General features: G+C 34.1%; 4 protein-coding genes across 12 annotated transcripts; 1 reads left to right on the top strand and 3 right to left on the bottom strand.

Annotated features, from left to right (window-relative positions):
- LOC11433858 (pentatricopeptide repeat-containing protein At1g10910, chloroplastic) lies at positions 1 to 5,527 on the top strand. The gene is made up of 9 exons (XM_003592984.4): positions 1 to 332; positions 874 to 1,137; positions 1,352 to 1,654; positions 1,750 to 1,854; positions 2,053 to 2,152; positions 3,337 to 3,656; positions 4,116 to 4,292; positions 4,397 to 4,525; positions 4,831 to 5,527. The coding sequence occupies exons 1-9, from the start codon at positions 63 to 65 to the stop codon at positions 5,044 to 5,046; spliced, it is 1,884 nt and encodes a 627-aa protein (XP_003593032.1). The 5' UTR covers positions 1 to 62; the 3' UTR covers positions 5,047 to 5,527.
- A 46-nt stretch (positions 5,528 to 5,573) lies between these two features.
- On the bottom strand, positions 5,574 to 7,528 carry LOC11418820 (3-ketoacyl-CoA synthase 7). The gene has a single exon (XM_003592983.3). The coding sequence runs from the start codon at positions 7,341 to 7,343 to the stop codon at positions 5,973 to 5,975; it is 1,371 nt and encodes a 456-aa protein (XP_003593031.1). The 5' UTR covers positions 7,344 to 7,528; the 3' UTR covers positions 5,574 to 5,972.
- Positions 7,529 to 8,780: 1,252 nt separating this feature from the next.
- Positions 8,781 to 14,795, bottom strand: LOC11421160 (cell division control protein 48 homolog C). The gene is made up of 10 exons (XM_003592982.3): positions 13,780 to 14,795; positions 12,067 to 12,641; positions 11,647 to 11,799; positions 10,581 to 10,697; positions 10,361 to 10,465; positions 9,885 to 9,950; positions 9,720 to 9,784; positions 9,446 to 9,647; positions 9,200 to 9,343; positions 8,781 to 9,095 (listed from the first exon to the last, which is right to left on the bottom strand). The coding sequence occupies exons 1-10, from the start codon at positions 14,738 to 14,740 to the stop codon at positions 9,048 to 9,050; spliced, it is 2,436 nt and encodes an 811-aa protein (XP_003593030.2). The 5' UTR covers positions 14,741 to 14,795; the 3' UTR covers positions 8,781 to 9,047.
- A 1,754-nt stretch (positions 14,796 to 16,549) lies between these two features.
- Positions 16,550 to 22,237, bottom strand: LOC11418819 (DEAD-box ATP-dependent RNA helicase 42). Of its 9 annotated transcripts, none has more exons than XR_003009497.2 (6): positions 22,086 to 22,237; positions 18,538 to 21,895; positions 18,137 to 18,232; positions 17,853 to 17,928; positions 17,095 to 17,689; positions 16,550 to 16,980 (listed from the first exon to the last, which is right to left on the bottom strand). XR_003009497.2 is itself a non-coding variant. In XM_024776747.2 (3 exons), the coding sequence occupies exon 2, from the start codon at positions 21,884 to 21,886 to the stop codon at positions 18,542 to 18,544; it is 3,345 nt and encodes a 1,114-aa protein (XP_024632515.1). In that variant the 5' UTR covers positions 21,887 to 21,895; positions 22,086 to 22,237; the 3' UTR covers positions 16,550 to 17,689; positions 18,538 to 18,541. The 9 variants fall into 9 exon arrangements, 1 of the variants encoding a protein (XP_024632515.1); XR_003009498.2 differs by having other exon boundaries at positions 16,550 to 16,952; XR_003009496.2 differs by having other exon boundaries at positions 16,550 to 17,689; positions 17,822 to 17,928.
- Between the last annotated feature and the right edge of the window lie 5,456 nt (positions 22,238 to 27,693).

Below are 27,693 nucleotides of genomic sequence, written 5' to 3'. Positions count from 1 at the left end.
CAGATATATGCTTAATGCGAGTAATGTATTATCTTAGCACTGTGAACGAAGGAAGCGCTTGAATGGAGATATCATCATTATCAGCAGTTAGTTTTGGTATGCCTTTTCGGCATTCATCATCATCATCATCATCATCATCATCATCAATTTCTGCTTCTTCTTCAACAACTCATTTTCCATCAAGAACAAGAAAATCACCAAAACTCCAACTTCAACACGCTTCTGATTTGACTTCTACTCTTACAAGCGTGGGACAGTTGTTAACAATGAAAGACCTCAATGCTACTTTACACCACTTTGCTAATTCAAACAAATTTAACCATGTTTCTCAGGTATTTTTCTTCACTCCCTTGTTTTCTTCTTAAAACTTCTATGAGCTTATTGATATGTCATAACTTGTTTTTCACTTGATTAAAAAATATATTTTTACTTAATATTTAATTTTTTTTTTTTAATTAAGATTACTGGAGGTAAAAAATGAGAAGCTATAGACTTTAAGTTATATCATATATGCTAATTGAATTAGCTTATAAAAAAATGTTATAAGCTTATACGACATAAGTTATAAGCTCAAAAATGCTTCTTGCCAAACAGACCCTAACAAGTGCTTATGTCAGTAGGCAATAGAGAAAGTTCAAATAAGCTAATTCAATTACTTAGAGATTTTTTAAAAAAGCAGAAGCTATTTTGTATTTGTGTACTGCAATGACAATCACTTTTCATAAAGTCAGTTATCAAAAATGATTTTCTGGAAACTTTTAAAAGTGATTATTTTGTTTTAAAAAGGTGATTTTTCACAACAAAAGTTGTAACAAAGGCGCCTTAAATCAATCATACCAAACTCATTTATCATGACTATTGCATTTTATGCAGCTTTTTTTATGGATGCAAGAGAACAAGAAGCTTGATGTATATTCTTATTCCCATTATATAAAGTTCATGGCCAATAAACTTGATGCTTCCACGATGCTAAAGCTGTACAACGACATTCAAGTTGAATCGGCCAAGGACAATGTCTATGTATGTAATTCTGTTCTCAGTTGTCTTATCAAGAAAGGCAAGTTTGATACCACCATGAAACTCTTTCGGCAGATGAAACATGATGGTCTAGTTCCGGATCTTGTTACCTATAGCACCGTATGTAATTCTTTCCTCCATTGTTTTTGTTCTCTGGTCACTTATACCAATTGAATTTCGGCATGTTTGAAACAAAAACTTAATAGTTTCTGTCTGATTTTGTTTTCTTCTTACATAACATGCACTTTTTATTTTATTTTTGTATGTACAACTAAATATATGACTTTAGGGTTCAATTATTTATTGCAGTCTAATTTTTTGTTTTCATCACCAGCTTATTGCAGGTTGCGTTAAAGTAAAAGATGGATATCCTAAGGCACTGGAGCTAATTCAGGAACTGCAAGACAATAAACTGCGAATGGACGATGTAATTTATGGAGCAATTCTGGCAGTGTGTGCTTCTAATGGTAAATGGGAAGAAGCAGAATACTATTTTAACCAGATGAAGAGTGAAGGTCGTTCACCAAATGTTTACCACTATAGCTCTTTGCTCAATGCTTACTCAGCATGTGGAGACTTCACAAAAGCTGATGCGCTGATTCAAGATATGGAATCCGAAGGTTTAGCACCAAACAAGGTTTGTTTTACTTGACTTTCTACAAAATTTAAGACAATTTGTGACAAGTAGTATATCATTCACGTGGCTCAGCAGCTTTATGTATATAATTGCAGGTCATTTTGACAACCTTGCTGAAGGTATATGTCAGAGGAGGTTTGTTTGAGAAGTCAAGAGAATTACTAGCCAAACTCGAATCCTTGGGCTATGCTGAAGATGAGGTAATTGGTAACCTTTAAATTGAACAAGGGTTGTTTGGTTTTTCTGTATCTGAAACATTATTAAATCATTTCATAGCATTATTCATTCTATGTTGATGCCTAAAGTTTACATCAATTATAAGTTATACGTCTTTCTTTTAACCTTCTCTGTCTTCTCTTTTTAACTGTCTTATTTGAGTAATTTGGATCTTTATACAGATGCCATACTGTGTATTGATGGATGGCCTAGCTAAGGCAAGACAAACGCATGAAGCCAAAATAATTTTTGATGAAATGATGAAAAAACATGTCATGTCTGGTAAGTTGTCATTTGTAGTTTCCTTCAATGAAATAGAGCATTGTACATGTACAAATCTATTCATATTTTCGCTAAGGTGCAATGAACATGAAAAATAAAATAAAAATTGCTTTAGCATTTATTGGCCGTCTAGTATTATTTTATGAAAACTACTTTGTCCATTAGGTATATAATACCTCCGCAAAAATCTTTATGCAGCACCTAAAGTTTTATGTAAATTTGATCCTCTTGGCATGATTTCAGAGCTTTAATGAGTCATGACTAATTGGTTTGAAGTTGAATTCTTCGCTCCTATATTCTTCATAGTTAAGTTGAATTTTTGCAAACCGTAAATGAGCATGTGCATTGTCTATACTTGGAGGCCGGAGCCAAAGACTCTTGTGTGCAAGAGGAAGGCCAGCCTATGGTTTCAATAGCGCACTATAGTGGAATAGCGTAGCGGTGGTAGGGTTTGGCGTGACACCATCTCCCCACAACCCTCCTTCAGCAGTGGCGGTCGCAAATTGCGGCAATCCCACCATCCACTATAGCAATCTAGACTCACTACAGTTATGACTAAAGGAGATGAGGAGTTGGAGGTGGAAGAACAATAGTTTGAATCAAGTGATGAACAAGATGATATTGATGTGGTGGAGAACTTAGAAGTGAAGATGAGGAAGACGCAGATGTCATTTTAAATACAATGTCAGTTTGATTACATTTAGAACTTATTTTGATGGGAAATGACAAAGTTAATTATAACTATTAAGTATGATTGCCACATTTTGAGTATTTTTGTATGTTATTGGAATTTATGTTCACTTTATACATTGTTTTTTAGTCTTCACAATATCGGTCATCCCTCTATCCTCTAGCTGTTAGAGACATATAGCCATTATTGGCCCTCCACTCCACTTATCAGCTTAAGCTTTTAGAAAGTTGTCTCGAATAGCTTATGTAATGGAGGGGAATAAGAGTTCTGCAAACATGGTCACATGTTATCCTCATGTTCCTATATTTGTTCCATTGTTTGAATTTCTGCAAGAATCTGTATTATTGGAGCTGATAACAGATATGTCATATGATAATAACTTTTAACTGAGCTTTTTGTTTGTTTTTATTATACGAAGCTTTAGTTCTAGTAACTCTCCAAGATTGGGATATTTAACACGGTAGTAATTTACAAATTTAATTCACACATGCAGATGGCTATGCACACAGTATTATAATATCAGCATTTTGCCGAGCCAAGCTTTTTCAGGAGGCAAAGCAGTTGGCCAAGGATTTTCAAACTACCTTTGACAAATATGACGTAGTTATAATGAATTCAATGCTCTGTGCTTTTTGCAGAGCAGGTGAAATGGAAAGTGTGATGGAAACTCTAAGAAAGATGGATGAATTGGCAATCAGTCCTGATTACAATACCTTCAATATTCTAATCAAATACTTCTGTAGGAAAAACATGTATCTATTAGCTTATCGAACCACGATGGACATGCATAGTAAAGGCTATCAACCAGCGGAGGTACACTGTTTTATTGTCTTACTGATATTGAACTTGTTTTCTGCAGTATGTAACTGTAATACGTCCTTTTAGTTTTATTATGATTTGTAATATATGGCAACATTTTTTTGCATCCTTGTCCAAGATTTGAACATTTTCATAATATAGATCCTTGTGAATGTCTTGTAATTTCTACATTTATATACCCTTCTGCATATTATTTGATTCATTGTTTTATTATCCTTTCCTCAGAGAAGATATTATTGGTTTTCTTTTACTTGAGTTAAAAGGTTACATTCCTGAAGAAACACCATTAAAAGAGTGATTTAGTGTAAAAGAAGATTATAAATGTGAAGTTTCACTTGATTATAAGAAACCGGGATTGCTTCATTTGATAAAGTTTACGGTGATTGTTTTCTATCTATGATTATCAGTTTATTGACCACGTAAAAGTTCTAACATGTTCCTCTCTTTTTGTAGGAGCTCTGTTCTTCTTTAATATACCATCTTGGTCAGGAAAATGCTTCTTCAGAGGCATTTTCTCTTTACAATATGCTGAGATATAGCAAGAGAACAATAGGCAAAGCACTTCATGAGAAGATTCTGCATATTCTCCTAGCAGGAAAGCTTTTGAAAGATGCGTATGTAGTATTCAAGGTATTATTCTCCTAGCAGTAGTTTTTATTTTTATTTAGAAATATATAAATCTTATTTTCTTCTCGTAGCGTTGTGGTTCATCTGATGAATCTGGCCGTATTCAGGATAATGCTACATCTATATCTGGCCCCACTACCAAAAAATTTGCAAGTGCATTTATGAAGTCAGGTAACATCAACTTGATCAATGATGTTATGAAGACACTCCATAATTGTGGCTACAAGATTGATCAGGTAATAATAATTTTGACAGTATTTCATTTTGAACACTGTTATTAGAATGACAATCAGTTCATATTTTCTTTATATTTCATTCAAAATCGCCACATCTACAAGAAATGTTTATTAGTTTGAAATTCCTTTTGTTAATCTTTATTAAATGGATTCAATCTGATTAAAAATATTTTCACATTAGAACAACTGGTTTGTGAAGTGGCTAACTGTGTCCAAATTGAAATATTTTCTGAAGATTGGAGCTAGGTATCGGGTATTATTTAAACTGTTCACTCAAAAATTATTTATATTCCACCTTGTTGCAGGGTTTATTTGAGATGGCTGTATCACGCTATTTAGGTCAGCCTGAAAAGAAAGACTTGCTTCTACACTTACTACAATGGATGCCAGGTCAAGGTTACGTGATTAATCCATCAACAAGAAACCTAATCCTCAAGAATTCACACTTATTTGGTCGTCAGCTCATTGCTGAAGTTTTGTCCAAGCAACGAGTTAAGTTAAACGCCCAAAAATCTAACTAGATAAAGCATGCAAAATTTTGTATTAGATTACATAATGCTAGCCTTCGTTTGTACTGATAATTTGATCCTCTTTGGTTCACAAGATCTCTAGTACCATGCACCAAACATTGCTTCACTCATTTTTTCCCTTAGCATTTTTAAGTTGTGGTAGATAACCCTTGTAGGCCTAAATTCTCATGGTAGGGATTCTCTAGTGTATATAGAACAGATGTAAATGTATCATCTCAAATAAATCATTACTTTTTTGTGTAGTCGTCAATAACCTCTCCTGGTTTGCAAAGTGAAACTTACTTCAAATACTTATGTTGAAATTCAGTTGTACGTGGTTATTGGTTAGTTCTACAATGACAAGAAATTGATTGAATGAAGGATATAAGGGATGGATGATCAACATATACCTTAAGGTTTATAGTGGAAATTTGATGTCTTAATCTTGAGTGGTTGTGGTCATTCTCCCTATAACACAACTTATTACTTGTAATTGTCTTCTTGTCTTAATTTTTTTTTTTTTTTTTTACATTAACAAGTGTATGGTTCTATTTAGTATTTACCACAATGCTCCTGTTTCCCTCCAAATACGTTCTAAAAAAAAGATATTGGTTTAATACTTGTTTTTCATTCTCCAACAACTTAATTTTGTCTATCATATTGTATTAATCTTTATGTTTACAAATATAGAACTATTTATCTCCCCAACAAAATAACAAAAAGATGGCTTGTGGTATTTAGTATAACAGACATAAATGCATAATTTTTTTTTTGCAATGCCTGCTGTTTATTATTGTAGACAGAAAAAGTAACTTATAGCAAATGCTGATTGTGTTGGTAAGACAAGAATGTATGAATAAGAAAAGTAATAAATCATAAAGGACCTAATTATCATCTTTGTTGGACCCCTGCTAATACTTCTTGAATCTACAATAACTTCAACAATCAAACACAGGTATCTCAACTGGATACAAATGGATTCTATCTGACCATGCACTCCTTACATTTGGATCAATATCAGAAAGGCACTTCCAGACAGCACTGTTACACTTGAAACCACTTCCAAAGCCAATTTGCCAAACCTTATGTCCTTTCTTTACTCTCCCTTTTGCCTCCAAATAGCTTAGTTCATACCACAGAGAAGAAGATGAGGTATTGCCAAATCTATATAATGTCATCCTTGAAGCCTCCCCATCTTCCCTATGCAGCTTCAGATTTTCCACTATGCCATCTATTACTGCCTTACCACCTGCATGTATACAGAAATGCTCAAAAGCCTTCTTGAAATTTGGCACATACATTTCCTTATTCTCCACTGCCCAAATTTTCCTGTGAATCATCGACCACACATATTGCAGTTGCTCGGAATATGGCAAGACAAGAGGGCCTAAGGTTATTATATTGATCCTCAAAGCTGAAGCAGCTACACTTAATAGTGATCGTGAAAGCGAAACGCCTACAATACCATTTTCATCGGGTTCCTGATACACAGACTGATATGCTTTGTCATTTGATCCCAAGTGTGTTCTCACAAGATGTTGAAGCTTGTACTTGGCGATTCCCTTGTCCTGATTTTTGTTGGATAGTAAAATGGCCGCTCCTCCCATTCGAAACAACACATTCGCGATAATCATGGATTTTTTATTTCCAACATAGCCATTGGGAGCTACAGCCTCCATGCTTAGAACTAAAGCCAAGGAATTTTTGTGAACTCTTAGAAGATCTTTGGCCAAGCTTACTGATAACAACCCAGCACTGCAACCCATTCCACTTAGGCTGAAACTCTTTACGTTACTTCGAAATCCAAACTTGTTAATGATGGTTGAGGTAATGCATGGTGTGGGAGAGAAAATACTACAATTTGACACAAGGATGTCAATGCTCTTGGGATGTATATTGTGTTTGGAAAGAAGATCATCGACAATTGTGAAAAGGACCATTTCAGTTTCTGCTTGTGTGTTCTTTAAAGAAGTATAGGGAGGGAGCTGATGAACGGATTCTGGCATGCAAGCCTCATCTCCAATACCAGATTTCTCCAATACTTTGATATGAAAGTCTATGATTTCTTTGTCAAAGTTGTACAAATCTAAGTGTTCTATGAAATGGGAGTGAGGGAGTCTCAAATTGTCAGGAGGTAAATAACAAACATAGTCAATAAGGTAGACACTAGTGGATCTGAAACAAATGTAAAGTAATATGAGAATCAATGATATCACTGCAATTGATTGTGTCACAGAGATGGAACATTTGGATATGGAAGAGAGGTTTAAGAATGAAAAGTAATTTGGTAGAAAACTTTTCATGATCATAAGCTTGAACTTAACCAATTGAAGTTTAGATTTGGTATATTAGTTCAAATATGAAGAATTAGCTTATTGTAGTATATAAGTAGAAGGAAGTTTTAAAATGCAACTGTTTTATCCTTTTCTCATGCCGTGTGTCATTCCCTTTATGTAACAGAGATTTCGCAAAACAAAAAATTAAAATTGCTTTTACAATCAAAACACTTGACTTTTGATTTTCCCTTTTCTTCCCCCTAAATAAATGCATTATTTTGGGAAATGCAACTAATCACGAAGTTTGTGTGTTTTTAATAAGCATCATCATAAAGTTTGTGTGAAATAACCGTATGAACAACTTCGGTTTTATGAAGAGCAATTTCAACTAGTATACTCCTCTAAAGTAACTGCAATTTCATAGAAAGAAGTCATCTAATGTAGTAATTACAGAAGTGACCAAGGTAAGAAGTAAACGTAAGTAAGATAAAACATACTCCCTCCGTCCTAAAATATAAGCAAAAAAATCTCATATTCTTTGTCTCAAAATATAAGCAAAAAAGACCAACTTTTATGTTATTATTATGTTTTTTCAAAGAAATCATCTTTTCCAATGTAAAATTAAATGCAAATTGCATTCAATTTGTTCTCCTTTTTATTTTCTCCATAATTTTTAACCAATGAGAATTATTTTTACATCTTTCCATGAAACTTATTCCAAGGAGAACACAAAAAATTATACCTCAAATCACTAAGTGTTAGTTTTCTTAATAAGTGTGAATTAGTGTTTTTTGCTTATAAATTAGGACGGAGGGAGTACTATTTATACAGGCTCTTCCAAGTTTATTTTTTTTATTTTTTATTTTCTTTTGCACCGGTTTCCGACCCACCAAAGATGGGCGACTAATCCGGCTCATGCGCACTGGCCAAGCGTTGTTCTCCCAAATACGTCCTTGAAAGAAGCTTCTTGCCACTAAAGCCCAAACAACTTGGTTGGCTCTTCCAAGTTTATCCTATGCATAAAATGAAGCAAAAATTATGCATTTTTTACCCAATTAAATAAGCAAGAATTCATCCAATGTTTTTCTGTTTGTTACTTTTATCTTCTTTATTCCAATGTTTTATCATGGTCTTTTAGACGCCGTCTGGGTCGGTCGTTCATTATGGTCTAAAGACTGATGGTTTCCTAGTCGACGTGAGTTGCAGTCACCTTGAATTTTCATACACACACACCCTCATTGTATAATAGATTTTGATCTTCCTGGCCTCGAGCCACCTCTGATATGTAACAGTCGTCACTATATGTAACAAGTCAATTATAAACAAACATTACGTCTTCAAAGGGTATTTGAACCGGAAAGAGCTATAAAACTTACTATCAGCAACATGGTTTAAAAACTGGAAAGTAAAGCACCATAACATACCACTTTGTTTTATGCAATTTCTGAATGGTAAAAGTACACAGGAACATGATGCAATTTCAAACACAAGGCAATTTATGTCATTTCTATAATTGATACTGTTATTTGCAACAGATTCCATACAACATGAAAGGAATAATAAGTGAACCATAAATTACAACCATTTGGCAATAATTAAATTATGATTAACGTACTTATCATAAATATGCAAATACAGACCTAACTTCACTACACTCGAACAAAAATGGTTTCCTTCACCTTTTCCTCAGGATAATAACCTAATGTAGAGAAACAAAAGAAGTCATAGTTGTGCCGCTCATGCCGCTTTAAGGCTCCTTGCCAAACGCTCATAGTATTCCCTTTGCTGCTCCCAAAAAAAATATATATATATAAATTTCTAAAATTTATTTATCCAACATAAGATATCAGATTTTATGTGGAAAATAAATTTCACAGAATGAACCATACCGTGGCTGACACAGATGGAGAAGCTTTAGTTAGTGCTACTTCAAAATGACTCGTCCTAATGGTCAACGTATCGGTCAATGTATCACAGGTTGTCTCAATTGAGGCCAACTTCTCATCAAGAGCAGCCATTACTGCTTCGTTCATCTGAATACACAAGAAAATCGGCAAATCCTAAAATTTACTCCCCATTCTTCTTATAGAGCAAAGACAACACCAAAAATACAAAGAAAAATGGTAGAAACATACCAATTCAGCAAGATCAGCACCGCTAAGGTTTTCACATGCATCCATTCTTCCAATGGCGCTCAAATCTACACTAGAATCAATATGTTTATTCCTTGCAAGAGCTTTCAATATCAAAACACGGTCATCTGGGCTCGGGAGAGGAACATAGAGCAGTTTACCAAACCTCCCAGGCCGTAAGAGAGCGGGGTCCATCACATCAGGCCTGTAAAATGAGACTAGGTGAATACAGCATATGATGTGGAAGCCAAGATTAGAGATGATAAACCAAAGGTACCTATTTGTTGCACCAATCACAAAAACACCCCTCCGTTGCTCAGCACCATCTAACTCAATAAGCAACTGCAATTTCATATAATTGTCATGTTACTCATTTTTTTATACGGAGTAAGAGTTCAGTATGACAATGTTTCTTTCGTTCAAAAAATAGAGATTGTTTGACCTGGTTCAATAGTCTTTCAATAACCCATCCACCTTCTTTACCACGTTTAGTAGTCAGAGCATCAACCTAAAAATGGCAAAAGTTAAGCTTCACACGCATTGAAATTTACGTTTACGTTGCAAACAATTCTACAACCAATTAAATTTGATAATAAAAGCCCTTCATAGACAAAGGAAATAATAACGGATAACCACACAGGCCGTTAGCAGGCTTATTGAGTAAGAAAATAATTTTTCCAACACACAACTGTTGCAGCATATGCAGGAGAGAATGACGGAGAAATGCACAACGGTGAATAAAGGAACACAAAAAAAAAACAATTGCAATGGTAGTATGGAATATGGATAGTTCCTTCGAATATTCAACATTCTAGACAACAATTTTAAGTTATAGTTCGCAAGTTTGAAATAAAATGATTGTGTCTTGATATAATATTCAGAGTTAACGAACATTCTTAGGAAAAGAGAACTACAAACCTCATCAAAAAACAGTACACATGGTGCACAAGTCCTTGCCCGATTAAACAATGTCCGCACTGCAAGCTCGCTTTCCCCAACATATTTATTTAGAAGCTCGGGTCCCTAAGAATTCGATAAAAACAATTCAAATATCCACAAAAAAATGCTTTATTCAAAACAGAGGAACATTTTCCGTAAACCAAAATTGATGATAAAAGGATGGAATATTTAGACAGACCTTAATATGAATGAAATTAGCTCCTGCCTCATTGGCAACAGCCTTGGCAATCAATGTTTTACCACAACCTGGAGGTCCGAAAAGCAAAAATCCCGACTCAAGATTCATCCCAATTCCCTGAGATGGTTAAATCCAATAACACTGATCAGGACCGTCTTGAGAAGTTGTGATGTAGAACTAACCGTAATATTTCATAAAATCGTTACGAGACAATCAATGGTGCAATTTGTGATCTTCTTGGCTGTACATTGGCACAACAGCAAAATAGATAAAATATACTGGATCCTCCGTCCATCAATTCCTTCCCCAAATCACTTGAGAACAATTACATCTAAAAATTAATGAAATTACTAAATAGTCTCACATCGGATAAGAAATGGCCTGACAATGTGTTTATATAAGTGGGAGCAATCCATGCCACAGGCGTTTTTGTGGGGTTGTGTAAGACCCAACCACGATTTCTAACAGCAATAATGATATAAAACAAACCAAAATCACAACTCAGTCAAGAATTATTACTGCTGAAATAGGGTGATTGCAATTTTCATCAAGACAGAGATGACCGGAAGATCTGGCATCCGAAGGACTACTACCCCTAGATGAAAGGAAAACTTATTTCCAGTCCCAAGTCTCAGCTATAATCCTCAACAGCGCAATGGATTCCTACTTCGGCTCACTCATCTCCTCAAAAACCTACGTGCACTGCTGCTACCTCAGCATAACAAATTGTCTCTCTTCTAACAGTCTTGGGTCCAACAGAATTTCTCACATTTAACTTTGACCAGCTGGTCTAGGATCATTCCTATGATTTGGAATTACATAAATCCGAAACATGCAATGCATACCACTTAATTCATTCAACACCTATTTATTTACAGCTACATCTTTCTACTTAAATAACAAAGAGAAAACTCAACTGAATGATTTAGCTTATACAATGGAGACAATCACAAAGATATAAAAGTCAGTTTGAGTTGATGATATTTTATTTTTCCTAGACTGCTTGATCCACATATTGACTCTAAATATTAGAAATTGCATTAAAAAGTGTAGTAGTAAAAATTACCTCATAATACTGGGGTTTTTTAACACGCATTACAATGTAGCGATTAAAATCATGCCTTAAACTATCAAGCCCACCAACATCTTCCCATTTAACATTAGGAATGGAAGAGAACCCTTCTCTTCTTGCTGAAGGTTGCACCATTATGACTGCTTCCTGCATAAATTCCCAGATAAATATGATTACGTCATTTATGTATATATAAATGTTTGAGGAAAATCAAAGACTAATATAGTAATATTACAATACTAATAACAGCACTTTTATCCTTGTATAGAGAGAAAAAAAATTATTGCAGAGAATAAAAAGCAGAGTCTACTGAATTGGAAATCTACGTAATATAATAATAATAATAATAATAATAATAACAACAACAACAACAACAACAACAACAATAATAATAAAATAATAAATCTAAAGCACCTCGAAATCGGACATTTTGATAGCAAGCTTAGTTATTTCTTCAGGCAACCAAGGTTCTCTCCACCAGCCTTTTGTATTCTCACTCATGAGATCTTGAGATAACTCGTGTTTCCTTTCATCAATTATCCTCTTCATTGCCAAATTACCAGCTTTGTTGGCCAGAGCTGCCAAATCAGCACCAACAAATCCTGGAGTAGACCTGGCTATTTTGCGCAGATCAAACGAACCATCAAGTTTAATATTGCGAGTAAGCACAGAAAGGATCTCCTCCCTGGCAGATTCATCAGGAACGCCAACAAAAAACTCACGATCAAAACGACCAGGCCGTCTAAGAGCAGGGTCAAGAGAATCAGGCCTGTTTGTGGCTCCAATTACAAGAACATAGCCACGAGATTCATCAGAAGTCTCTGGTTCATCCATGGAAGTCATTAACTGGGTCACAATTCGTTTCTCCATCTCACGCTGTAAATCCTCTCTTTTCGAAGCAATTGCGTCTATCTCATCAATAAAAACAATTGATGGAGCAGTCCTTTTTGCTTTATCGAAAAGCTCTCTAATATATTCTTCGGATGCACCTAATTAAGAAAGACACAACTATTCAATAAAACAGTTCTGAATCGTCTAATAGTACTAGTGGATACAATGACAGTCACTAGCTTGCAATAAAAATTGAAGAAGCATTCTGCAGTTGCCAGCTAAATAATTTGAAACTTTATTCTCAAACAAATGTGCTAAACGCACTTTAGTTTACTTTAGGTTAAGAGTGATCTAAGACCATTAAGCACCAGTTTGGATAAATTCGTTCACAATTACTCATGGAAAAAGAAATGGTAAAAAAATCTCACATTAACTATGAGTTTCTTAAGCAATAACTTCAAATACATTGCTTGTTTGGATTGGATTATTCGAGCATATCTACTGGCATAAGCACTTGTGACACTGTTTGTGAGAACTTATGAAAACAGCTTATGACATGTCCATAAGCTGTTTTCAGCTTATCTCCATAAACCATCTAAGATAGTTTATGAAAAACAGATTATAGATTTTACAAAAACAAGTTGACTTTATTTTATCTTGTGTTATAGAAATAGCTTATTATGCTATAAGCTTCAAAATAAGTTGCTTATTCAAACAGGGACATAATATAACTCAATTGATCAGAAAGTCTCATTTAACTTATCTATAAACACTGATATATAGTATAACTCAATTGAGTCAGAAACTCTATCTAACTTATCTACAAACACTGACTTATAAGGACTTTCATAAATGATTGATCATAAATTTCTTTAAATTGGAAACTCTCACAAACTAAGAGCTAACCCAAACTAAGCCTAACCAACAACAAAAATCAAGCTTTATCCCGCTAATCTCAAGATCCTTCTTGATAGTTTCTCTTATGGTTTTTTTATATCTTCCCCTACATCTATTGATTTAACTCCCCTCTATCTGATTTACTCTCTTCATTATAGAATTCACATGTCATATGCTCAAACCACTAAGTCTAGTTTCTGCCATCTTTTCTACTATAGGTGCTACTTCAACTCTCATTGTAATGTTGCCATTTCTAATCCTATCCCGTCTGGTCTAAGCCTAAGAGTAATAAAAATAGCATAATCTAAAAGGTGATCCCTACAAAGCACGAACACTGACACAAACACTAGTACATTAACATATCCCAAGAGTAACAAAAATGGAAGATTTCAGCAATACCTGAGACACCAGAAACCACCTCGGTAGCCGAAATACGATGAAAAGGAAGACCGGTCTCGTTAGCAATAGCATGAGCAAGTCTAGTCTTTCCACAACCAGGTGGTCCATGCAGCAAAATCCCAGTCACCGGTTTCACTCCTAAATGCTTAGGCAACTCGGGATTAATCAATGACACAATATCCATCATCAATTCCTCCAATATACCATTCATTCCACCCAAATCCTTAAACATCGGCCCTCCATTCCCTTTCACCTCAACACAACCACCGCCTACATTAGAACCCAAACCCGATCCCTTTGATAGTTGCTTCCCTTTCCCTTTCCCCACCGACTTCGATTCACGGCCATCTGCATTAACAGTAATAGTAGCTTTACTTGAATTCCCTATATCCAATTCAACATTCTTTTCCTTAATTCCTTCTTTGTTTCCGGTGTAAGAACTTCTAAGCATATCTTTCATCAAATCAAAAGCAGGTTCAACTTTCTCACTATAAATTGCATCCTCTGAAGTCGAAACTGCACCTTCATCATCATCAGAAGAATCTTCTTCAGAGGATGATGAAACCTGCGTGTTCATCCTCTTTTCAATGTGACGAGCTTCCAATCTTTGCAATTTTTCTTCAGATTCATCGATCATGGCATCCTTACGTCTCTTTCGAGAAGAATTTCGAACCTCATCGTCGGAGTCGGAGTCGCCGTCATCCACGGCGGCATTTTTAGGGTTGGGTTTCCGTGAGGAAGATTGAAGAGCGTCATTAACGAATCGAATGAGTTGTTTGTGTTGGGTTCGTTGATAATCAGGGTAATTTGAACGAAGATGTTCGACGATTTCTTCGGCGGTAGTGTACTTTGATTTGCAGGTTTCAACTCGCCGGCGAAGTGCAAATTGCAGAGATCTTCCTCCGCCGCAACCACCACCACCGCCGCCACCGTTTCTTCTTCCCATCTTGTTCAATCTCATAAACACAAACACTTTAGAGGAGAACTATTAAAATTATGTCACGTTTTTATATTACTAGGGTTTATATTTATAACACTTCGTATGAGTTAGTGTATTCTTTTTTCAAAAACAAATCATTCTCTATGTATGTCACTAGTTGCATTTTTTACATTTTTTAACAAAGGCTGATAGTGCAATTAATATTACCAAATTGATTTGTTTCTACGATATTAAATTTAACTTTTCATATTTCAAAGATGAATTAGTAGTATTAATTAGATGTATGTTTTAAAAATATATATATTTAGTAATTTGAACAGAGATTTATATTTGAAGACAAATTTTTAGTCAAAAGGATACTTAGATATAGAGACTGAGTGAGTATGTTTCAAATATATTAGTGATCATTGTTAGTATTTCATAACGTTTATTTGTTGACAAAATCGTTGTTATTATTTTACTATCATTTCGTAAGAGATTATCTCGGCATTTGCAACAGAGTTAGAATCAATTCACTATAATTTGGTTTATACCTCTTCTTTGATCTTCGAAATGCAATGTTGATTGTCATACAAGTGTCTAACAATTTATGACTCCAAATATACAAAATATCAAATTCCTCATTCAATTTGTTTAATGCTTACTACGTAAAATATTTATGATAGAATTATGTTGTGTCATGTTAAGTGACATCTTTGTTTGTCCACGTTGATGATATTTCACAATTACAACCCTAAACGCAAGTTACATGCTCGTTAAAACCTTTAGAGTGTGTTTGGATGGGGGAATATTTTGATGGAATGTAATGTTTTGAGGGAATTCAACTACTTTAAGGTGAATTCTATTGTTTGAATTCAACTCAAAGTAGTTAAATTCCTTCAAAACATTACATTCCCTCAAAACATTTTTCCATCCAAACACACTCTTAGTTTTTAAGGGTATTGAATTTTCGTCATCGAAACCCTAAAACCAATTACCAGTGATGATGAATCTATGGATAAAAAATGAAGTTTTAACCATAAAACTTAAACTTGGAATTGAGTGTAATGAGTCATCAACTTAAAAAAGTCATGGTGTCCTTTAATGTGACACACATCAACTAGAGTTACTTTGCAGAAAGTGTATTTTGACCTTCGTTAAACAATTTGACAGAACAATCAAATATTTTGTAAATTTGAGATCCAAAATTTCAAATCAATTACATTTCATGATTTGAATGAAACATGTTACTTTACGATGACTATACAAATATCAGTAACAATTGTATTTTTATATAATTGTAAATTGGACCAACCAAAAAATTAAATCAATCTAAACCGCATTTAATTAAACCTAATCACGGTTTTTCAAATGAGTCATTCAAATATCCTCTTCAAATCGAGTGATTAGATGAGCTCATAGGTTTCAATTTTTATTATGCATCCACATCATAAAATCCTGTCTCTTTTTAGTCTTCGATCCTCTCTCTCGACACTAGTAACTCCTATGGCTACAGTGGAACAAATTTGGGGAACGGAAAACTATTGGAACGCATAAGAAACCGGAAATTCATTTTGTTTTAGAAATGTACAAGATAACTTATGTTTATGATGCTCATAGATAAAATTGAGAAAAGAAAAAGAAAAACTCTTTAATAACCATAAACTTATGAGCAATGAACATAAACTCGACAGTAATTAAAAGCGCATTTTGTATGCTACGTGTGCTAATTAATTAACAGATCATAGATTCACTTCACAACTGAGTTTAATTTGAAGCTCTTCGCATCTACAACTTTCATAGAGTTTGGAGAGTTTTGAAGTAAAGAACATGGGTGTTGCTGCAAGCTACTGAACAAGGATAGTTTGCATTTCACTGTTAGTGTTTTGTGGCAAGCCAGCCAGGCACTACTTTGGTAATAAATTAAGATGACATGATATACCAACTGTATCAAGGATTGCATAAATTTTAAGAACCTTGATTTACAAGTTTCGTTTAAACAGTTAAACAAACTCTTAGCATGGACATGATTTAACTTCCGATGTTGGGAAAAACACAAGCTGACAACAAAAAAACCGCCAATATGTTGCAAACTTCCACTCATTCTAAGCTATCATCATTTTTCTCCTAAAGTTGAGTAGCATTATTTTAACGTATAACTCATTGTGTGGTAGTATATCCAGCAAAAGACAACATAACTAGTGATCCCCAGAATGCTGGTCTTGGTAACCTTCCCGTGGTTCAAGCTGATCATCTAATGAGATTTTGCATTGCAAAAATAACTGGTAAAATCACATATACCAAGCGACGTAAAATGTGACAGGAAGATGATATAGCAAGACATCAAGCAATAACCACTGGACAAAACAGAAAGAGCAAAGATTAAGAATTAAAACCTTGTCAGAAGTGAAACCTTGCCATTTCACCTCTTTAAGCTATAATCAATAAATGCTTGGGTGCCATCAACTTCCACAGATGATGTCAGGATGTATTTCTGCTGTTAGAGTGAGCACAGCTGATCCAATAAGTTTAACAAAGAATGAGCAACTGTGTTACTTCTGATCCAGCATAAAGTTACTAAACCCACGAAAAGAGACCGGTAAGCATACACAGTGTAGACTTTCCAATAATAAATGTGATAATTTTTCATCAATAATTCATGAACATACTTTCAGCAAACCAAATAAAATGTTACAGCATCCTTTGGAATTGGAATTACAGCACAAAATAGAATTGTGAGTTCAAAAAAAAACAAGGGAAAGTGCAAAGCCAGTGATCTTACAAGTGCCATGACTTATGAGTCTAAACTGATGATTTGCCATGATAAACATATCCATTAAGTGGTAAAATTAATATGAAGATATGTTTTACGTTACACGTGCTGAAATCCAAATCATGGCAGTTAGGAAAATACATAAATAACTGAATCGAGTGATCTCCCCAATCACAGCTTGCATCCCTTTTCAAGACAAATGATCATCGAACCAAAACCTGAAAAATACACACAAAATCAGTTAAAGAAACAAATAATAGCATAAAATATCTCACAACCCGAGTACAAGGAATAACACATGGAAAAAAAAATCAGTGTTTCAAGGATGTTAGCTTGAAATCAAGGAGGACCTAGATGAAAAAGTTGCATCATGATTAACACCTTAGACATCCACGAAGCAAGTGCAAGGATGGAACAATATTTGAATATACGAGATTAAGCTTGAAAGACCACCTAGCTGCACCACAGCAGAAGATGAACAAGGAAGAAACCATGAAGAGGGTAGAAAATTTGTGCAGTTATAAATTTAATTTAATAAAAAGAAAACAGCATCAGATGGTATGCATACTAATATTAGAATTTAGAAGATTTACAATTCTAGCAAACACATACCAAAATAAGAAGGAAAAAAGTCGGTGGACTTTCCATGATAATAATACTCATACCTGTATGAGAATGATCGGGCAAGAAAGGCAGTCATATGAGCAACTTGTCCCGGATGGGGGTGCGAGACAAGAGTGTTTAACAGTGTCTCATTTTGCCTTCAGGTTGACAACCAAAAGTAAATTTACTCTTAGGTTGCAGAACTTAATTAAAAAAAAAAAAGACTAAACAAGAACAATGCTATATTATTCCCAACTTAAACCCATAAAATATTATTTATGCTAGTTCTGAAAGCCAAGGATAATAGCGCATTTATATGGTTTCGATGAACAGAAAAGATTACAAAAATCAATAAATAATAAGCAATACAGCAAGCTATCCCCTTCAAAAGTGTTAACATAAAGCTCAGAACAGCAACTAGAATAAAATAAGCATTACTAAACTCAATTATAACAGATCTTACCCTTTTATACAACAGAGTATTTGCCAGGTTGAGTTCCACCAGGTAGTTGCAAAGCCTGATGAGTGATATCTTCCAAAACTCGTTTCAATTCTGCTTTGGCTCTCTTAACAGACTGTTCACTAGGACCCTCAATGAACAAGTAGAGTTTGCGATCCCCAGGCCCTGCGACTTTGCCAGGTGGGAAAAACTGCCCCCTTGTAGTAATAGCAGCTCCAGTCCACTCAGAAATGGGGCCCAAAGTTTCCTTGTGTGTGACTTTCCAACGAGCATTCTGAGGGAAATCATTTATTTCCAACTCAGCCTCATAATGCTCTGGCAATGCTTCAGATTGTATTTTTGCTATGTTTTGCTGCAGGTTCATAGCAGCTAATGCTGCTCGAGTAGCCCCATCGTTTGTAGCAATAGATCCTATCACAGGCAAGACTGTTGAAACAGATGGTATCCCACCAATTGGAATCAGTTGGGCTGCAGAGATCGGAGTATGGTGCTGTGAGATATCACCTCCTGCCTTCCTAATACCTTCATCTTCATCTTCTGAATCTGACTTGTCTTCTTCAAATCCATATTCTTTGGCTTGGGCTTTCTTCGCTGCTCTCCTCACCTCATCTTCCTCTTCATTAAATTTAAACCCAGTGCCTCCATAACCAGTCCCATGGGCTTGCTCCAGTCCTTGAGTCACTTTCGCCATAAAGCCCTCGGCAAGGGATTTCAGATCATCAGGAACAATCTGCTCAGATAGCTCCAAAGCTTTCACCAGATCTGGTGCATATCTTGCATCTTCCTCAGAAATAAATGTGATAGCGCAACCCTTTCGGCCAGCACGGCCAGTACGCCCAACACGATGTACATAATCTTCATAGTGGTTTGGAACATCAAAATTGATCACCAATTCGAGCTCCTTAACGTCCAATCCCCTGGCAGCAATACTTGTCGCAACCAGCAAATTGCAGACATTGCTTTTAAAATCAGATATTGTGGATTCACGGTCTGTCTGATCCTTAGCCCCATGAAGAGAAAGACATGGATAACCATGTTTCATTAGATCCTTGAACAGTGCATCACATTTATCTTGTGAGTGGACAAATACCAAAATCTTTCCTTTCTCATACCATTCTCCAAGTAGTTCCAAGAGTCTAAGGAACCTCTCATTTTCTGGCCTCACCTCAACTAACTGTGCTATATCTTTGTTCACAACACTCCTCCCACCAACTTGTATTTCAACAGGTTTATTCAAAACCTTGCGAGCCAAAATTTCAACTTGGCGGGGGAAAGTGGCAGAGAAGAGAACTGTTTGACGATCTGGCCGAATATTCTGAACAATTCTTGTGATTTGAGGTTCAAAGCCCATATCAAACATCCGATCTGCCTCATCCATGACCAGATAAGTTACTCTACGCAGGTTAGTAATTTTTCCACTACTAGTGCACAATATGTCAATCATCCTACCAGGAGTACAAACTACTATCTCAGTACCACGTTTCAATTCACTGATTTGTTGAGCAACACCAGAACCTCCATAGACAGGCACACACCTGATACCCATTACCTTTGTGAACTTCCTTATATCACTGTGAATCTGTTGAACAAGTTCTCTTGTAGGGGCCATAATAAGCCCAATAGGTCCATCTCCTACAACAACTGGTGGCTGATCCTTGATATGCCTCAACATTGGCAGAACAAAAGCAAGGGTTTTACCTGACCCGGTTTTGGCAACGCCTATGCAATCTCGACCACTCATAATTACAGGCAACGCCTGAGCTTGAATAGGCATTGGCTTTTCAAAGTTCGCCTTCTTTATTGTGTCTAAAATTTTGCTGGTGAGTCCAGTTTGATTCCATGACTTTACAGGCTTGGGCACATCCTTTCCATGTATCTTCAACTCTAACTGCTTCCTGTAAAATGCAACTTCTTCAACAGTCATCTTTGAAACCTCCTTCACTTCAATATAGAAATTCTTCCTGAATGGTATATAGTCAATCTTTGAGTGGTCAACAATAGAAAGCTTTTCAGCTTTTGTTTTCTTCACTCTTTTCATGAACTCATCGTCATCTTCATCTAATGGATCGCCTTCAACTTCAGGATCTGCATAATCTGAATCAGACTCTTCACCAGGAATTATCCTGCCAATAGATTTATTTGAACCTTTCCTTGATTGTCCACCATTTCTACTCTCAGCCCCTTTATCTTTGGGATTCAAGTCAGAAGCTTTATCAGGAGGTGCTGAGTTAACAGCATTATTAAGCTTTTCAACCTCGGGAAGAACCATAGAATTCATGAAAGCATCCAACGGGTCTATTTCATCTTCTGCAGGAGCACCAGCGTCTCCATTCTGTAAATCAGACGCAACAGTTCCCTTGTCAACATCTACCGCCATTGAATCAGTAGGTTCATTATCAGCAGGTTTGTCGTCTTCGTCTATATCCATACTCGTATGTTTACCAGTTCCATCTTCATCATCAGATTCCTCCCCATCAAGTGTCCATTTCTTTCCAGACTCGGCTTCAACAACACTTGCTTCACCTTGCTTTTTTCTTTGTGCCTCTTCCTCCAACCTCCTTAGCTCTTGCCAGGCTTGAACTTTCCTCCTCCGCTTTTCCATTTCATCATCCAACCTCTTTTGTTCCTCTTCCATCTCCTCCTCACGGGTCTGTTTCTTAGCTTTCTCTTTAGAATCCGAGTCATCTCCGTCACTCTTTCTCCTAGGACTCCCATCAACCACCTCAATTTTCCTACTTGACTTTCCCGAACTCTTTTCCTTCTCCCGCCTCTTGTAATCGTCATCATCTTTCTTATGCCGCTTACGATTTCTCTCCCTCAATTCCCCATCACTGTTTTCACTATCAACATCCCGATGCTTCTCCCTCTCACGTACTCTCCGACCTCTATCTCTCTCCTTTTCCTTTTCCTTTTCCTTTTCCTTCTCTCTATCATAATCCCTCCTTTCCCTCTCCCTTCTTTCTTTCTCTCTAATCCTCTCTTTCTCCTCTTTTCTCTCCCTAACTCTCTCCCTTTCTTTCTCTTCCCTCTCTCTTTCCTTCTCCCTCACTCTCTCCTTTTCCTTCTCATCCCTCTCTCTTTCCCTCTTCCTCTCCCTCTGTTTTTCTCGTTCGACATCATGAAAACGTGCCTTCTCCTTCTCTTTAATTTCTCTCCTCTTCTCCCTATCTCTATCATGTTTCTCATCAGAATCAGTACTTTTATCTCTATCGTGCCTTCGAGATTCACTACGATCCCTCTTATCCTTGTGCCTACTAACATCGCTGCTTCGATCCTTACGATCTCGATCACTACGATGACTCCTCTTAGAATCAGTATCTTCTTTCCTAGATTTATGTTTAACCTCTTCCATCACTATAACCTACAAAATAAAAAATAAAAAATATGCATCAGCAACGTTATAACAAATTCATAATAAGAATACATACAAATTCATTAATGAATGAATTGAATTGAAGATATTGATAAAAATTCGATAAATATATAGATAGAATTATTGAGTGAAGAAAATGAATGTGCGTTACGGAGCGTAAATATATAATATAACATACCTTAAGTTTTGAAAATTGAAGTACGACGGAAGTGTTTAGAATTGAGATTGAGATGGTGGGGAATCGCACGCAGGTGTTAGGGTTTTCGGATTGGTGAAAATCACTGATAACAAATTTACAACCTTTTTGGTGGAGACAGCTTTTTTATTCATTTTTTTGTTAATTAACGTAAAAAAAATTTGAGAGATTTTTGGTCCTATAATGTTTTAAACAAACATGTTAAAAATCATTAAAAAATTATTTTAAGTATAATTAAATAAATTTTAATTTAACACGGACTAAAACTACGTGCTAAAATTTTTTATAAAGACAAAAAACTGTCAAATTTTTTTATGAGGACTAAAAACGAAATTCGCTATATTTATAAGGACTAAACACTTAATTAACCTTTTTTTTTAGTTATACTTCTTCTGTTTCTAAATGAACGCCGTTTAAAGTTTTTACGCACATATTAAGAAATGCATTAATTAGATAAATAATATTTTGGAAGTAGTGTATATAATAGTATTGATTGAAGGGTACATTTGAACAGAAAAAAGGTTATTATTGCATTAGAAATTGAAAATGACATTCATTTTAAAACAATTTGTTTTGGCTAAAATGACACTCACTTTAAAACGAAGAGAGTATTTTATAGATATTTAATTCATATATATACCATCTTCCTTACCCTCGACCTCCTATCATCCTCTCATTCTAAATTTTTTTATGAAAATATTATATCGACATGTAAAGTAAAGAATTTTTATAGGTTTCGATCTATCTTAATATTTTTTTTTTTCCTGAATTGTTGTACAATCTATCATAATTATTACTATATTGCTGGGAAAGATTAACACTTATATAGTAAATATAGATTTTTCCTTTATTCTTCTATTTCGAAGTAAAATAGTTAGAGTTCATGATGATCGTCGAAAATTGGTTACATTTACTTTAAAATTAGTTTTCTTTTTTTGTCAATTGTATAGGTGCTAGAGAAATTCACTTTAAAAATAAATAAGGTGTCTGGGGTTCGAATCATAGCCCCTACATAAACATGCATTATCCCTTATCAAATGAACTTATACTTTAAAATTAATTCTACTAATGCTCTTATTACGAAACTTATTGCTTTATGTTTTCGCATTAATCATGCTCATAACATTTCCCTTAATCATGTGGCAGGAATTATTCCTTACCCTTCGTGCAAAGTATTCTTGATAAAGCTTTGCACTTCTCCTTACTCTATTTTTCTTAGATTGTAACTAAAATATTAGAACTCTTATGGTTATGTATAATTATCATTTAATTTATATATAACAATTTACTTTTTATTTTTTTATAGATTCTAAATATGTAAAGAATATTAATTACAAAATAAAGATTCAATGTATTAGAAAGTGTGGCACTATTTTTCTTAAAAGTACGCCGAAATAGTTATTGCACACCTTCGTTTGATTTTGAAGCTAGAATCACAAAGTTGTGTTTTTGAGTTTCAATGTTTACAAATTTGTCTTTTGAAAACATAAAAAAAAAAACAAAAAAAAAAAAAAGGTAAAAGCTCTAGGTATTGATTCAAACAAAAAATATATATATATATATATATATATATATATATATATATATATATATATATATATATATTATTTTCTACAACTTTGAGGTCATAGGTTTCAAAATTAAGTGAAGGTGTGTGCAATCTAACAATTTTGCCTTACTTTTCAGGGTTAATAGAGTTTTACCCCCTGTAATATAAGTCATTTTCGATTTTACCTGTTGTAAAATATTTTTTTTGGATCTCGTCCTTGTAATTTGAAGATTGTTGATTTTGGACCTTCATGAATTTTGACAGTACAAAATCGAAGATATGGTAAGAGGTAAACCAAAATTTGCTCAAATTAACAAGGGGGTAAACTAAAAAATTTTCAAATTACAAGGGGGTAAACCTAAATTTGCTCAAATTACAGGGGGTGAAAATTTCCATGAAGGTCCAAAACCAAAAAATCTTCAAATTTCAAGGATAAGATTCAAAAAAAAAATTTTACAGGGGGAAAACTGGAAATGACCTATATTACAAGAGGGTAAAACACTATTAACCTTACTTTTCATTAAAATGATGTCACACACTTTCTAATACATTTAATCTTAATTTTGTAATTTAGATTCTTTACATATTTAGAATATATTAAAAAAGAAATAAAATAAAAATATTTATTATATATAAATGAAATGATACTTATTGACCGTGACTCCAATAAATGTGTTGATTTTATTGCTTCATTGGGACATAAAACTCCATCCGTTTCAAAATGAGTGTCGCTTTAGCAAAAAAAATTGTTTCAAAATGAATGTCGCTTTACATTTTCAATGCAACTTTAATTTTTTCTTCTAACTTTACCCTCAATAAATACTCTAACTTTTCCCTCCCACACAATTTTCAATGCAACTTTAAGTTTGTCTTTTTCTTATAAATTAAGGTTATTTTAGTAAAATTGTTATGACATTTGACTACTTTATTCTATTCCTTAATCTGTATGCAATTGGCTAAAGCGACATTCATTTTAAAAGGGAGAGAATATTTTATTTATCCAAATCAGAGAACTATTGTCCTCTTCTAGATTCTTCGATGTATGTTGATCGTACAACTTCTTACTCTGGAGTTATTGGTTAATTCATTTCCATTTAACCAACAAAAAAAATTGTCACCTAGTGCTTATCACTATAAATAAAAGTTTCTCACACACAGTTTTAGTCTTGCTAATTCAAATTTGTTAACTTTTTCTCAAACTTTAAATTTTTCAAAGTTTGTTTAGCACATTATAAAAATTTCTTTTACAAAAAATTGGACTTTTTATAAAGTTGAATGAATCAAATCAAATATGAATATTTTAAAACGTCAGAAGATCAAAATAATGAATATCTAGATCTAAAATTCAACATTTAAGTTTTTTTATTGCGGATAATTTTTTTATAATGTTTTAAACATGGCTTCGAGAAAAAATTCAAAAATTTAAAATTTAAGAATGATTAAACAAATTTAAATTTAACAGGAACTAAAATTGTATGTTGGAAAAATTTAAAGGTATGCAAACATGCAACTTTTTTATTAAGAACTGAAGATAAAATTTGATAATTTTGTAGGGGATGACAAACTTATTTAACTTTTCTTTTATGAACTAAAAGAGGGTAACATCAAGATAAAACAAAAGAACAGGAACCTCATGAGTTTCTCACTTTATGAGTTTCTCACGCGTCCTATAAAGTTTAGATTATAGAATCCGAATGGAATAAATACCCCATAAAAACCTCCAAAACGTGTTGAAACATTTTGGAATTTAAAATATGAATAGAGCGCACGAGAAACTCCATAGAGTGGAATCACTAATGACCTTAAACAAAAGACATCAATCAACATGGCAAATGAGGCAAAAATTAAGAACAAAATCAATGAACTTAAAACCAACGAGCATATTTAACCCATACTTGACTAAACCACCATCCACAACTTGATAAGTTTCACGAAAAATATGCTTCAACTAATAGTTGTACATCTAAGCAAGCATCTCAAAGATTTAGAAGACCATTTAGTAGTAGGGGTGTTTTGTGTCGCACCCATCTAAGATCAACAAAATCACAACTTTTGAGTCATAACCTATAACAATGAAAACCATGATCAATTGTCGATTTTAAACCATGAATGATCTTTAAGTTCTGAAAACTAAGCATGATGGAGCTTACTTGACTTATAAATGCATTAACCACATTGTGATCATGCAAAATAACATTCTAAAATTACATTTATGAGTGATTGTGATTCGCTGATAGTGTAAAATACTTGAGATTAATAGTGTATGAATATTAATATCATAATATAACATTCCTTGCTCAAAAAATAAACACCAAATTCTATGCAACCTATGAATTTTTTTCTGATTGTAATTGTGAAATTTCAGAAGTGAGAGGTGGAAACTATAATGCGAGGAAGAAGAGAGTTCTTCGTTTAGGGTTGATGAATATTAATGATGCTATTTGAAAAGATGGGCCATTAATGAAACTGGTCTTTCAGACGATGTTGACCGTTATCAAATATGTGAACGATCTAATCGTCTCAGTGTGATGTTCATAAAGACCAACATTCCAACTAATATTCATGGTTATTTCAATCAACATAATAATTCCGAGCATTATTGAAGGTCGTTGATGAACAATTTGAAACATCTGATAAGACACTTGCTAGCACCTTAATTATGAAGTTTTCAACCACTAAGCTTGTCCATTTGAAACTGTGTGTAGGCACATTATGCGGTTGAGGGGCATAGCAGCACAACTAAAGACACTTGAGGTTGGCATGTCTGATGCTTTACCTTGTGCATTATATTTTGAACACTATTCCACCTCCATATTAACCATTCATTTCTTACAACACACATAAAGAAAAATGTCAGTTAATGAACTCAAGAATAAGAAAGGTTGGTGATGGAAATGAATGGGTATACTCTAATGACATGAATTCGAACCAAGTCAAGAAAAGGTTAATGGTAAAATACCTCCCCAATATGAAATTAAGAAAAAGTCGGTGTTAATTTTGTAAGGGTAAAGGTAAAATACCTCTCCAATATGAAATTAAGAAAAAGTTAGTGTTAATTTCATAATAGGAAGGGACACACGAAGAAAGAAGGTATTAAATTCTAGAAATGACTTGAAAATAAAGGTAAATCAATCTCATTTGTCTAATATGATTGATGTTATTTATAACACATGGTGAATTGATTCTAGTTATATAATCCATGTTTCGAATACCTTGTAGGGTATGACAAGCATGGTAAACTACTTTCAAGTGATACAACCATAAGAAGTAAGATGCGCTCATATGTGGATGTTGTTGGAACATGCAGTTTAGTTTTAAATAATGCTTTTGTTTTAAATTTCTAAAAAGCATTTATGTTCCATGCTTTTTTAGAAATTTAATTTACATTTCAAAACTTATACCTCTGTAATACTCCTTTAATTTTTACGAAATATCTTTCAATTTATTTTATAAATCTAAATTTGATGAAAATGGTGTATCAGATGGTCCTTTCTAAATTAATTTGGAAAATGATATCACCAATAATGTTATGCATGTTCATGCTAAAACAAAACATTGTGTTATAAATGAGGAATCCCACAAATCATTTTGCAAATATACAGAACATTTTATTTTTTTACTGACATCATTTTCTAAATTAATTAAGAAAAGATCATGATAATATACCATTTCACATTTAGATTTATAAAACAAAATAAAAGATGTTTCATAAAAATTAAAGAAGTATACCAAAGGTACATGTCTTGAAATAGAAATTAAATTTCTAGAATAACTTGAAACATAAAATGCCTCTTCTAAATTTAAAACAAAACCACTACATAAAAGTAGTTTGTATGTTCCAACGGCCTCATCATGCAAACCCATCTTGCTTCCTAAATAGATGTATTGCTCACTTGGAAGTGGTTTTCTTTAAACTTGTCATACACTGTAATCAAAACATGGATTGTAGAACTATAATCAATCCATTACGTGTTATAAACGACCTCAACCATATAAGACTTATAACAAAGATGGTTATGCTTTTATTTTCAAGCCATTTAT

This window comes from Medicago truncatula, chromosome 2 (genome assembly GCF_003473485.1).
Source record: "Medicago truncatula cultivar Jemalong A17 chromosome 2, MtrunA17r5.0-ANR, whole genome shotgun sequence".
In the NCBI taxonomy this organism is placed as follows: domain Eukaryota; kingdom Viridiplantae; phylum Streptophyta; class Magnoliopsida; order Fabales; family Fabaceae; genus Medicago; species Medicago truncatula.
This window is presented reverse-complemented; position numbering and strand designations above follow the sequence as displayed.

Bases quoted from the DNA above. Each gene is read 5' to 3' on its own strand.
- LOC11421160 (XM_003592982.3), bottom strand. From the start codon at position 14,740: ATGAGATTGAACAAGATGGGAAGAAGAAACGGTGGCGGCGGTGGTGGT. The intron at 9,951-10,360 runs GTTTGTAGTTCT...TGCCATTTTTAG, and splicing joins GTGTACTGTTTTTTGATGAG to GTTGATGCTCTGACTACTAA. The intron at 9,785-9,884 runs GTCAAACAATCT...ATGAAATTGCAG, and splicing joins TTGAAAGACTATTGAACCAG to TTGCTTATTGAGTTAGATGG.
- LOC11418820 (XM_003592983.3), bottom strand. From the start codon at position 7,343: ATGATCATGAAAAGTTTTCTACCAAATTACTTTTCATTCTTAAACCTC.
- LOC11433858 (XM_003592984.4), top strand. From the start codon at position 63: ATGGAGATATCATCATTATCAGCAGTTAGTTTTGGTATGCCTTTTCGG. The intron at 1,138-1,351 runs GTATGTAATTCT...TTTCATCACCAG, and splicing joins ATCTTGTTACCTATAGCACC to CTTATTGCAGGTTGCGTTAA. The intron at 4,293-4,396 runs GTATTATTCTCC...GGCCGTATTCAG, and splicing joins ATGCGTATGTAGTATTCAAG to GATAATGCTACATCTATATC.
- LOC11418819 (XM_024776747.2), bottom strand. From the start codon at position 21,886: ATGGAAGAGGTTAAACATAAATCTAGGAAAGAAGATACTGATTCTAAG.